Raw genomic sequence first — 13,650 nt, 5'->3', positions numbered from 1 at the left:
ACAGGACGTCCGCATTGAGCCACATTTAAAAGTTTAACACACTGTGTGAAATGCCCTGTGTGCGATACCCTGAAAGAAAGCAAAATCCTCAGCTCCTGGGGTTTCCCCCTTTCCTGTCATTTTTTGACGTGCAAGATACTTCAGTTGTTATCATTTCAGTCCAGTGTCTGTTGACATTCAACAGTGAACCTCAGGAGTGACATAAATTTACCACAACACAACAGCAATGTAAAAGACTGAGAGCATGAAAGAACAAGTGAAAGTTAATTTAAAATCAGGATTATTTCATAAAATATTCACGTTCGAATTGTTCCTAAAATAAATGATAAAACATTAGCCTTGTTGTTGTTACAAATGAATTTGAACTTGTTTTCTTTGCAGTATGCCTATTCAAAATCTGAATCTTTTTGTTATTTTGATCATAAATGCAAATAAAACATATTTTTTATGAGCAATTTGGCAGAAAAGTTTTTTGATACAAGTAGTTGATACAATGAAACATGACATTCCTCGTTCATCTAGGTGTACCACCAGGTGTAAAGGCATGTCACAATACATATTTATTCTGTTATTCTGCGTTTATACTATCATATTTTGAAAGGGTCCTCAGAATGTTTGAACAGTCATTGGTGGGCTGTAAGTAGCAAAAGTTTGGGCACCCTTGATATAGATGGTCTAGTTTTAGTCTTACTTTTTTTTTAGAAATGACACTTTTGTGGCAGTGGCGGCTGGTGACTTCTTTTTCTGAGGGCGCACGATGCGAAGTTCGTCACAACATGTATGTAGTCCGTCATGTGTGTGGTACGTAATTTCAAAATATGTGTTCTGCACTTTGAGAGATCGTATGTGCATCACGTGTCCTGCCAAAATAAGTGCCTGCTGCAGACGCGTCAAAGGGTTTATGATAAAAGAGACGCTTGCGTTTGCCAGATACTCGCATAATCTCATGCGTAATCAGAGTTTAATGTTAAGGGAGTGTCTTTTGGAACATGAGCGTCTCTTTTATCATAAACGGTTTTGATGCGTGTGCAGCAGGCACTTATTTTGACAAAACACGTGATGCAAACATGATCTCTCAACACGCAGGACACATATTTTGGAAAAGGGAACCACACACGATACTCCGAACACTTATTTTGAATTCGCGCCCCTCGGATGAGGAGTCACGAGCCGCCACTGTTTTGTGGTGAACATACTGAGGAAGTGAAACTGACAAAGAAGGGTAAGTGTACATTTATGGGCACGTCTTTTATTACTGTTCTCGCCTCTGTTTCTTTAAATACAGGAACCCTGAACACGCTGCAGTTAGAAACAAGAATTTTTGACCATGAATACATTACTTTGGATATTATTATCGCATTGTTTCATACTTATTAATGCAGATTGCAACAATAATTTCATAGGTAAGTAAATGCACTGCCATGTAAAAACAACCAAATTGTAAGGATGTTGACAGCTTTTCTTAGAATAATATATTTGCATATGAATTGTATTTACAGTAAGGGAAATGTAACAAATGTGTGATTAGTCCAACAATGCTAAACATTATGTGTAAGATTTGCTTTAAATGAAAGCTTTATTTGACAGTGCACACTTTTTACAGATAAGGATAATGACTTTGCGTGAATCACAAATGGTTCAATTAGAACAAATTGTTTATTAGAGTTGTTTATTGCTATTTTAATTTATACTCTTTTATGCTCTTAATTTCACCACTTGAAATGATATTTTTACCACATAATGTAACGTATACATTTGTTCACATTAACCTAAGGTGCTGGTAAAGCAAGTAAGAAAGCTGTTGTTGGAGAGAATGTGATACTGCCATGCTATAATGTGATCAAACAAACAAACTGCACAAACACTACATGGCTATCTGTAGAAAAAGGAGTTATTGTTGAACTGGTGCAGCTTGGCAAGATAAATCTGAAATACTCAGAAAGGGGAAAGCGAGTGAGTTTGACATCTAACTGCTCTCTACACATCAGTAATATCAAAGCTGAGGACTGCGGATGCTATACCTGTCAACAGTGGAAGAATACTAATGAAGAGGTAGCAAAGAATGACAGATTGTGCTTGTCTGTTACTAAAGGTAGGTTTTTATCTAAAAATGAATATAATCTAAAGAAAAATCTAAATCTAAAAAAATCTAATCTGTACAAACTCTAACTAGCCTATTATTAGGATATGAATGATCAGTTTACAACATAGCCAACATAACATTATTTTTCTATTAATATATTTGCTTTTCTGGCCAGTTTTGTTTATGTTTAATCAGGTCAGCTGTTTAAAGTTTAAAGGTAGCCTGTAGATTAGTTGTCAGAGGAATGAGTTTGCTCTTTTCTGCCCACGCCTTTAACATTTTAATGATGAACTTTATAATGTGAACACAAATTCTTGATTGTAATCATCACAGTTTTTAAGCCAACCTCCAGTGAAAACGAAGTGCTTCTGCACCTATAAAAGCCATACTTTAGATAATGATCTTTTACATGTAGTCGTTTTCCTTTGAGCTTTTGTGTTTTGTGATTTTGTGTCCTCTGTGTTAAGGTAGTAATTACAATTTCCAGGAATACTTCATATTTTCAATTAAATACAAACACTATTTCTTTAACCTTCATCAACCACTGTTTTAAAATATTGCAATTCTAATACATGACATACTGTAGACATGAAAATAGAAACATGGTTGCTGCATTCGAAATGTGTAGGACATTGGATTTTTCGTTGACAGGTTTACTGTTGCTCAGAATAGAACCCTTGTTAAAGTCAACTAAATCTCAAATGCTATACATTGACAGGCAATCTCTACACAACTTGTTAAGGGCCTTTTTCTAAGGTCAACTAAGCTCAATGGCCCCCCAAACACACAAAGAAAATTCACATAAGAATTAACTTCCATTGGAGGCCTTTATATGATTAGTCTTTACGTTAAAAGGCTATCAACAGCTTGTGTGGGAACCTTTCTAGGCTAACTAAGCACGAATATCCAGACAATTCTTTTGTACGGACGAGCCCCCAGAACTGTAAGATAAATTATTCTGTAGAATACTCTCAGTGATATAAGTAAATATGCAGCATTTATGCAATTTATGTTAGTCTTACTCATTGCAATTGTGTTTGAACAAACATCTAAAACAAATGTGAAGCATTCAACAATATTGCTTAAGCAAAACAAACCACTTTCATTGTGAATCACAATGAAAAACATCATGTGGAGTTAAAGTCTATTTTGTTCTAAATAACAACAGTAGCTGATTTATAAATCAAATTAAAGTGATTTGTCTTTTGCTGTTATAGAAGTGGCAAACTGATAAATTCATGTGGTGTTATTTAATTTAACAAAAAACGACGGCAACCAAAACAATAACAATAGCGGAGCGGAGCGGACGCTTCCTAATATGGCATTGGCTTGGTGATTTTTATGCCGAAAGCGCCCCCTAGTGGTCAGGAGCATTTCCATTGTGTAGTGGCTTGTAGTACTGACATTTTTAGAAAATACGTAAAAAAGAGGGAGAAAATCCTGAAATTCCAAGACTGCAGTGATAAAATACCATCACACTACTGTAACAACATGTAGTTTATTTATTGGAAATTACTGTGAGGGTTCTATTCCTTCGTCTTTTTGTATTTGGGCTGTGGGCAGACGTTTGAGTGGGATTAATTGAATAGACTTGGAGAAGTTGACAATGATGAGGATAAAGATTTTACCATCGGATGGGGGTAAGTCCCCTCCTAGGTGTGACCAAGGAGATTGGGAACGGGTAGAGGATGAAGTTTGCCGGCTGGTAGGTGATGTGGAGTTTTGGCACAGGTGGACAACCATTAACGAACATTCTGACATCTTGACTCATCCCTTGCCACCAGAACTTCCCTTTGAAGAGTAAGAGGGTCTGACCGATGCCAGTGTCGACAGAGGTGTGAGGCAGAGGATCTTCAAGGTGTGCTTTATCATTGGACCATAGGATCGAGCAGACAACTAGGTTAGAGGGTAGGATAGGTTCAGGGCATTCAATTTCGGTTTCCGGAGCATGGAGATGAGACAACGCATTAGCTTTTGTGTTTTTTACCCCTGGTCAGTAGGTGATGGTGAATTTCAATATCATGAAGAACAATGCCCATCTAGCTTGGCAGAGATTTAAAAACTTAGTGTCACGCAGTATACTGGAGATTCTTCTTGTGATCTGTATACACAATAAAACGAGTAACCAGTGTCGCCACTCTTTGAGTGCCAATTTAATGGCCAACAGTTCACGGTTTCTAATGTCGTAGTTTACCTCTGCTTGGGTGAACTTTGAAAAGGAAGCACATGGATAGAATATGAGGGGTTCATCCTGTCGATGGGAAAGTATAGCACCTACTCCAGTGGAGGAGGCATCGACTTCAACCACGACTTCAACCACAAAAAGCTTGGGTGAAGGCACTTTTAAGGGTCTCAAAAGCACATGGCTAGGGGTGGCTTGACTAAATATTCATAGTGGCCAGTAGTGGTCACAAAAGCCGTCTTTCATTCGTCCCCAGAACGTATACGCACCAAATTGTACACACTCTGTAGGTCTAACTTAGTAAATGTTTCTGGGCATCCTCAAAGCTGTTCCAGAGTGCCAGTGACAAGGTGAAGGGGATAGTGGAACTTGGTGGTTATGTTATTGAGAGCCCGGTAATCGGTAGGTTGTGATTAAAGATGCCGTGTTCCATTCGCTTACTGCTGCCAGGCTATAGGAATTGTAAAGCATATTCAGGCACAGACTTGTTTTCTTGTTGGAGTTGGTATAATTCATCCCGGGGCAGATGAATCTACATATGGTCTGTGAAAGACATCTTTTAAATGAGACAAAACAAATTATATGACTTTACCGTGGTGGAGATTCAACCCACAGTAGCTTTTTTTCTGCGGAGGAAAGATGAAATGTTTTCACAGACAGAGTCACATGTGTGACCCCGGACCACAAAACCAGTCATAAGTAGCACAGGGTAGCAACAATACATTAAATGGGTCATAATTATATTAGGGTTGTTATATAGGGTATAAAGTAAAGATCAGGTTCCATGAAGATGATTTTGTCACTTTCATACTGTAAATATATTAAAAATTATTTGTCATTAGTAAAATGTGTTGCTAAGGACTTCATTTGGAAAAGTTTAAAGGTGATTTTATGAATATTTAGATTTTTTTTGCACCCTCAGTTTTAAGATTTTCAAATATTTTTATCTTGACTACATATTGTCCTATATCCTAATAAACCATCAATTAAAATTTCTCAAAAACATCTCAATTTCCAAAAAAATTTATCCTTATGACTGTTTTTATAATCCAGGCTCACATACAGTATGTGATGTACCCATCTATGCGAAAAAGTGGAATACTGCTATAAAGTTAGTGTTCATGCTAATACTAATTTTCAATAATATTTTATATATATATATAAAAAACAATCAACAATAACTGTGACGTAACAGTCGGGATGTACGCCTCTAACATTAATTACAATGTTGTTACCATGCTAAAAACTTTAATAATTTTTTAAACCTGAATAAGCACTGGACTGTTTTAATGGTAACATTACATTGGGGTATATAATAAGTAACTGGGCAAGTAAGTACCATTTTATTAAATATATGTGTAATAACAGAAATACAAGGACAAAAACAATAACTGTATATGTTTCCTAACATGACCTTAATTCTTTTTCTTGTAGAAACAACAACCACAAAGAAAAAAGGTGATTTGCTTTCACATTGTAAACATAAATTATTTAAACCTTATTAAACCTGAATAAGCACTGGACTCTTTTAATGGTAAAATAACATTTGAGTATATAATGAGAAACTGACAAGTTAATGCAATACAGGGGTCAAGCCGAAAGGGCACAGAATGAAGTAAATTTGGGTTTGGGTGAGCAGTTTAAAGAACATAATGAAACCTTACGATTTCAGATGAAAGTATATAAACAATATCAGCAAAAAAGCTGTTCTCATTTAATGAAATCTCTCCATTAACAGTATGTGTTAAAACACAGGTCACAAAATGTTACAGTGGTGTTTATGAGTCAAAAGAGCTCACCCTCATGTCTCTACAATTTTCTGATGCATCGAAAAGCTCTTGCAAAAACTGTTGGGTCAAAAGAGCCCTCCCCCATGTCTCAGAGAACCCCCATGATGCAGAGAAAAAGTTTTCGCAAAACGGTTGCTAGGATATTCTCATTGGTTGCTAGGGAATGAATTAGTATCCACCATAGATTATATTTCAAGCAATGAAAGGAATAATCTATGATGACTCATGATTTTAGATGAAACTTTGCAGTGGTTTATAGCAAAAATAGCCATTCACTAGGTGGCGTTATGACAACATCGTGCATGCAACCTCAGGTCATGACTGTGTTACATTTAGCTAGTTTCATGACTAAACACTTTAGTTTAGCAAAGAAATAGTTGTATGACCATAGGGCTTGCTGGATATCAAAAGTTTTGTTCAATTATGAGGCCAACTAGTGGTGCAAGAATAAAAAAAATTTGTGTGGCCTCAGACTGTGGTCGTACATCAGCGTATCAAAACTGGTGAAAAAAAAAGCGCAACATTTTTGTTCCAAAGTTATAACCATGTAAAGGTAATTTTTAGTTTTTCGCAAATTTCGCCCATTTCTGATGAAAATTTTATATAGCGCTAATACAGGTCTTTGTTCAGTAGGTAATGCATTGTTCTTCTTATGGTGTTTTTGAGTCGATCAGAATAACGTTTCCGGAGATATTTGCGTGTGTTTTTTAAGTGCTATTTTGTGGTACATATCCTGCCATGTTTGGTATCGTTGGATTCGGCAACTATTCAGGACTCCAAGGAAACAAGTCCCATGAAAATACATTGTTCGCAGCCAGTTATAGGTGTATAAAACATTTGTCTGACCACTAGGTGGCGCTGTGACAAAACTGGGCATGCCCCCTCAGTTACTGACTGGCATCACAAGTACCAAGTGTCTTGTCAATAGGCTTAAGTTTGGCGAAGATACAGCCTCAAATCCGTTTTTTCATGCTCTATGTAAAATTTGTTGACACGTTATACGACAACGGAATGGTGTATCAAAATACTTTTAATAACCTTTTGCCGTGAGTGTCTCTAGATGCTACATACCGTTTTTCGTGGCAATCAGGCAAAAGCTCTAGGACAATTTTGCGAAAGTAGGTTTATGAATAAATCAAAATGGTGGAAAATTTATCTTGACGGAAAATGACGTCATGGGGTCCAATCGAATAGACTTGAGCCAAGGAATCAGAGGAAACAAGAAGTTTACGGGTCAGAAGTTATAAGCAAAAACATAAGTGCAAATTTGGACTGTTGGTGGCGCTAGCGGGTTATAGATACAGACTCCAAATTTTCTGTGGAGACTTTTTGGACTTTTTTCCTCTATCAGTGTGTCAAATTTCATAACCTTTCTATGTACAGTTCTATAGGCTGCCATAGACCGCAATGGTGGAGGAAGAAAAAGAAAACGAACAGTTTCAATAGGGGTCTTCGCCCATTTTGGGATTGACTCCTAAGAACTTCACAAGAACTCCGGACAACTCGCAACTCCACAGAACTCTGGGTGTGTTCTTAGGCAGGGGTCTTTAGCTGTAAAGAGGTCACACCTTAAAGAGGTGTCGGACCCAATCAGAGGTCATACTTTTAGAGGGAAATTTTACTGTTTTTGTCTTCCAACATGCTGTTTAGCATATGGAATTCAGTTGGATGTTTAGGTGGAAATGTTAAAGAGTTTCATAATATCATTATGAAGAAGAGTTTCCTAAACATAAAGCATATTATCATTCAGGAAATCAAAAATGGAACACATAGATACCAAACAAGGTCTAGATAAGATTTGGATTGATTAAGTAAGTAATACTAAACATTCATTTAAACTAGTTTGGGTTAATATACTGATTTAACATAAACACCAAGAACATAATTAGAAATAGTTGATTAAGACATATCCCTTATACATTAATAAGTGAAAACATGCATGTTTTTATGAAATATAAGAAGTTATTGTGTGTCTGATCTGGCTCAATCATTACAATTATAAAGCGACATTCTGAAGTGAAAATAAAAATGCAGTCTATGGGACAGTAACAAGCCTCCCAGTTTTCGTCAAAAATATCTTAAAATGTGTTCTGAAAACAATCAAAGGACTTGGTGGTTTAGAATGACACATGGCTAAGTGATTTATGATAAGAATGTAATTTTGGGGTAAACAAACACTTTCATTTTGTTTTGCTTTTCCCTGATTGATAAAAATATATTCAGTTTTTAAATGTTTTTTTATGTTTCACGAATTTCCAATAGACCAATGTTGTTTCTGTTTAATCATGTCAGTTGTTCAGAGGTATTTTGTTATAATTCCAGTCATGCCATTTTCTCTGTTGAGTCTAATTTAATTGTTAACTGAATGAAATGTCAATAAATGCATTGTGTATAATGGCAGAAATATGAAGAAAAAGTCAACTGAATGCTTATTAAACCTGAATATTTTAGTCACAGTAAACTGTTTGCCACAGTAAAATTATATTTCAATCAAACTGTTCTAGCAAGTTTCATGTTCTCGTTGTTGTTGGTGACTATAGGCTATACCACAGTCAGTATTTATTTGTTTGTGTTTTTGGAAATCTAAAATTCTGTAATGTAGTGTAAACAACTTGAAAATGTGTTTAAATTAAAATGACATCATCTGTTTCTTTTTCTAAAAGTGGACAGAGCTGAAATTGGTGAGTAGCTTGTAAAACAATAATATTTAGAGACTTTGTTAAGTGTTTCTAATAAATAAAATGTGGTTAAAAGTGGCACAAGAACTAAAAAAAATCAACCTAATAATTGTTACTCTTATCTATAAAAAAATAATAATTACTAACATACCCTTGGCTATGTATATTGTGTTGGACTTGATGAGACTATTTCCAGTGCACTTATGTATTGCTGTTCTTGTGTTGCCATAATTGCTTCTATTGTTTACCTCACTTGTAAGTCGCTTTGGACAAAAGCGTCTGCTAAATGACAAAATGTAAATGTTACTAAATAGTTAATTAATTAATTCAGTTAATACTTTAGAAATTTTAAAATGGCGTTTTGATTTAGCTTATGGCTACAATTAATAACTATACATTTAATAGGCCTCCACTGAGTGACATTCTAATATTGTAATCTGTCATTTTCATTTATAGAGCCCATCACTGCTTGTTTGGTATAGAAAAAGAGGACATAGTAAGTACTTGGTACAAGTGGTGTGACTAGACACGAGATTGGGTTCACAAACAAGATTTTTACACTTTTTAAGAAATCCTCAATGATAAAATATATGATATATATGGGAAATATATGTGAAACTGAAATCACATAATCTAACATGTTTAAACTAACACTTATGTTGATAATTGATAATAAAGTAATTTGATATTTTATATAAGTGAGCAATAACCTTTCAAATTACATGATGATGCAATTGGTTCAAATAAAGTATCAAAACCAGAGGGGTATTGCACAAAAGCAAGATAAGGGATTAAGCTGGGATTTTCCAGTTATCCTGGCTGAATTTAGCCCTGACTCCGTTGCATGAAGGGAGGCTAAATCAATTTAGATGAAGTTACTATGGAGATTTACTCTTTGCAGCTAGCCTGCTCCAAAGCAGGCTAACAACCAGGCTAAGATTAATCCTAGTGATTAATTCAATTCAAAGAACTTTATTAATCCCAGGGGGAATTAATGTTACAAATATAGAAAAGAAAGAAATTAAAGAAAAAGAAATAAAAACATAATTATATGCCCATCAATGATTTAAAAATTAATAGATAAGAAAAAAATAAATAAATAAACTATAACTATATAAAAAAGGATAATTTACTTCAATAGTGAATTGTCCCAGCACTTACAAAGAGGAGTTATACAGCCTAATGCCCACAGGTATACAGGATCTTCTAAAATGCTCAGTAAAACACTTAGCAGTGATCAGTCTCTGACTAAATGTACTTCTCCGGTCAGCCAGCACCCTATGTAATCCTATTCAATTGTCATTTATAGCACAATTGTTTACACATACACACCTATTTATTTGCCTACAATTTTTGTCTGTGTGTTGGTGTCTTTGTGTACTTGAAGATTATGTCACCAAAACAAATTCCTTTTGTGTGCAAGCATAATTGGCAATAAAGCTCTTTCTGATTCTGATGTAGTGGATGAAAGGGATTTTTCAGAATTGTATATAATTTTGACAGTATTCTATTCTCAGCCACAACATAAACAGAGTCCAGCAAGTAACAGGAACAGATTACTCCATAAAGTATTACATTAGGGCAGTCACAGTAGAACAGGCCTTCTTTTGTGTTACAGCTTTCCCCTATTGTCATTGGATGCGGTGGATTGCACCCACCCCTGTGCCAGATATATGAAACTTTTTTAATGTTAAAATTAGTACATATAATAAAATATGTCAGCAGACACTACCTTATGTGTAGATTTATTTCTGCAATCAAGTCACCAGCATGCAAATTGTTTTTAATCTTAATTTTCTGAAAGTGATGGATGGTCCAAATTATTATGCACATGCTTTTTTTAAAATAAAGTCAGTAAGTTTACAAATTGTATTTAATTTCAATAGTTATATGACAGTGTGCATGTTATTCTATTTAATTACATCATTTGACATACTTAAAATGTCAAAAGATACTTTTATACTTAATATACTTTAATAAAATATGCAAAATATGCTTTTTCAAATTATTATGCAAAATGCACTTTATCAAAATTCAGTGTGTTAAAATAATCCACAAAACAGATATCTGTCAAATGTGTTGCATGCCCTGACTCGGTTGCATGATAATAAATGGGAGACTTTAACTCTCCCATTTTTTTAACTTGTAAGTCTATTGTTTCTGTCTTTATTTCACTTGAAGATGCTAGTATTGCATCCCAGAGTTGATGTCTGAATATGAATTATAGTGCTGTCCACCTCACAGATCTTTCATATAATGATGCTCCATAGACTTTTAAGACTGAGGTCAGAGGATAGTATTCATACTGTACCTTAATTTTTTTCTTATTTCATGCCCATATTAAAATAATAAGTGTTGCTTTCTTGCAGCATGTTATAGTGTGTTATCCTGCATGAAAGTAAATTAATTTCTGAAGACATGATTCATTTTTTTCCCATCCCCATCTTTAAGGTATTCTACATATCTTCCAGATGTCCTTTTGACCCCCTCAAGGGACCTACCATCTTACTTCCCAATATTCCAGTCCAAACCAGCCTTGTTTGAACATGGTGGCTATTCACCAACAATCCAGAATATACTATGCAGTGTATTATGGCATGTCAATGAATAAAACGGTTTGAAAACCGCATGAAGCTCAAAGCAAATGTAGTATTTTTGGAAGCTTCAGTTGGGGGTGGGGTTGAAATCCACTTTTATGCACTGAAGGATCCCATATTGAGGGCTTCTTGGTATTACAGAGACCCCAGCATGTTTCTTAGCAGGTGGGATTTTTATTGTTGCCTTTTCCTAATATTTTTCTTAAAAAATTCTTCATATGGTCAAATCCTGTACATAAATCTTATAATAATTCAATGATTTCGGTTTAGTTCCACCAAATATAAATTGTTATAGGAAATAGCTTTTTTAAGATAATGCACACTTTTTTGCATCAAATACTGATACACATATAAGTAGTGTGTTTGCAGTTTCATGATGAATTTTTATGAGTTTAATTCATTTTTGCATCAGTGATTCTGTGATCGATCCCGTGGTCTGTTAAAGAATTCCGTGAACGTGCATTTATCCTAGCTAGCTACACCTGGCTTGACATAGCTGCACGTTCTCATCCTGGCTTAGCAATCGTGCAACAGACTTAGCCAGGATGGGCTGATTAAACTAGGTCAAGCTGGGCCTTTTCTGTTATCCTGGCTTTCTTAATTCTACTTTTGTGCAATACCCCCCAGGTAACACATGTTTTTTTAAAACAAAAACATTATAAAGCCAGCATTATGTATTATAACAAATGTCTGCAGAGGGCGCCACCATACTCGTTATTTTTACTTTTTAGATTGAGAAAACGCTTACTTTTGGCCAAAGAACGTTTAAATCCACTTAAACCTTTAATATTTGTCCAATTCTTTCGAAAAAAATATGTTACAGCCACTATAATTCTTGAGCAAGAACATACATTAAGGGGCGGTTTTCTCGGACAGAGATACTAAAATAAATGTAATAGCTGTCCAAACTGAAAACAACTTGCACTGACATATTTTTAAATACATCAGTGCCCTTTTGTTTTGCATCAAAACATTACTTGAGTGCATTTTAAGTAAGGCATGTTTGTTAAAACTATATTTCTAAATTAAACTAAGGTCTACTCCTGGCTTAAGCTAATCTTTGGAAACCCAAACAAAAAATCACACACAGTAAAAGACAAAATATAATGTTGCAATGTTAAAGGTTTTGCCAAACTCAACTTTATGCTAATATCAAGAGACACCATTTCACCTTCACGAGAAATCTTGTGACATTTTAATATCACACAAGATCTTGTCACACCACTACTTGGTACCCTCAGTCTTATCTCATCTGTGCTATTCATACTGTTTCATTCTGATGTGTGTACTATTTTTTTTTTAGAAGGAGCATCACTTGTAAACCAAAACAACATTTCAACAGAACACAATGTGAGTAAAATTATGTGCACGTGTTCTTGTTTAAACTTTTTTTGTTCATATTTCACTGAATTTTGCTATTATTTCTGGACAGGGTGAAGAAGATCTGACTTACACTGAAGTGGAGTATTTAATGCAGTAAATCTATAAGCAAAGTGGACACAGACAGAGATGATCAAGAAACTGTATATTCTGCATGTGACGTGTTATGTCCTATAAACAAAAGATAAATAAGTTTATGTCCTAAAAAATAAATAAAAGATGCTATTCTTTAGTAAACATTAGACTACTATAATAAAGAGTCCCCCTAGTGGCCATTTTCACCAACCACAAAGTACATGTATAATTACTAAATGCTACTATTACAGTTTTTTCAATTGCCAACAAGCGCTTACCCATACTTTAGATACTTTTTCTTAACTCTTAACACAGACTCACACACCTACAAAACACTATTGCCCAAATGGATAATTTTCTTCTCAAAAACACATTTTGTTAAATATATACTAAGGCTTCAGTCACACCAAAAGCGCTTTAAACGCTTGCAAACGCAAGGCGCGACGCACTGCCTTTTTAAAAAAAGAGCAGTGCGACGCGGCTTTTCATATTGCTAAGCAACCACCGAGTCAGCTGTCTTGTCAATCAAATATTGAAGCGTGAGCGCTCTTTTGCTGTTAACTGTCATATCAGCAGAAACTTTAAAAAGAGGACGCTTGCTCTGACCTTGTTTGAGGGTGAGAGGTGCACAAACACACAGGAGAGAGTGAGCGAGTGGTGTCCGGTTCTTCAAAGCAACTGTAAACTTCCCTCACCACAACGTAAGGCCCGCCTCTCCCCTCATTCGATTGGACAATGGAAAGACACGAATGACGTCGGGCGCTTCTCCGCTCTCAGCGCTCCTTCAAAAACGTGTGCGCGGCAGGCGGCAAAAAACCGCAAGGCGCTAGGCGCGCATAAACAGCGCGCAAACGCGCCCTGCCCA

The 13,650-nt window shown here is 35.5% G+C and overlaps 1 protein-coding gene and 1 long non-coding RNA gene across 2 annotated transcripts in view; both read left to right on the top strand.

Annotated features, from left to right (window-relative positions):
- Positions 1–1,234: 1,234 nt before the first annotated feature.
- LOC135738810 (uncharacterized) overlaps positions 1,235–13,650 on the top strand; it is a 58,967-nt gene continuing 46,551 nt past the window's right edge. The window contains exons 1-2 of the mRNA XM_065256930.2: positions 1,235–1,403; positions 1,775–2,092. Coding sequence (XP_065113002.1) covers positions 1,328–1,403; positions 1,775–2,092 — 394 coding nt within the window. The 5' untranslated portion in view covers positions 1,235–1,327. The remainder of the gene's footprint in view (positions 1,404–1,774; positions 2,093–13,650) is intronic.
- LOC141279827 (uncharacterized) lies at positions 5,698–12,940 on the top strand. Its single transcript, XR_012334708.1, has 5 exons — positions 5,698–5,723; positions 8,719–8,736; positions 9,190–9,229; positions 12,634–12,680; positions 12,763–12,940. It is a non-coding gene; the product is annotated as an uncharacterized lncRNA (long non-coding RNA).

The sequence above is a fragment of the Paramisgurnus dabryanus genome, chromosome 12 (assembly GCF_030506205.2).
Source record: "Paramisgurnus dabryanus chromosome 12, PD_genome_1.1, whole genome shotgun sequence".
NCBI lineage: Eukaryota > Metazoa > Chordata > Actinopteri > Cypriniformes > Cobitidae > Paramisgurnus > Paramisgurnus dabryanus.
The sequence above is the reverse complement of the archived record's forward strand: the minus strand, read 5'-3'. Positions and strand labels throughout refer to the sequence as shown.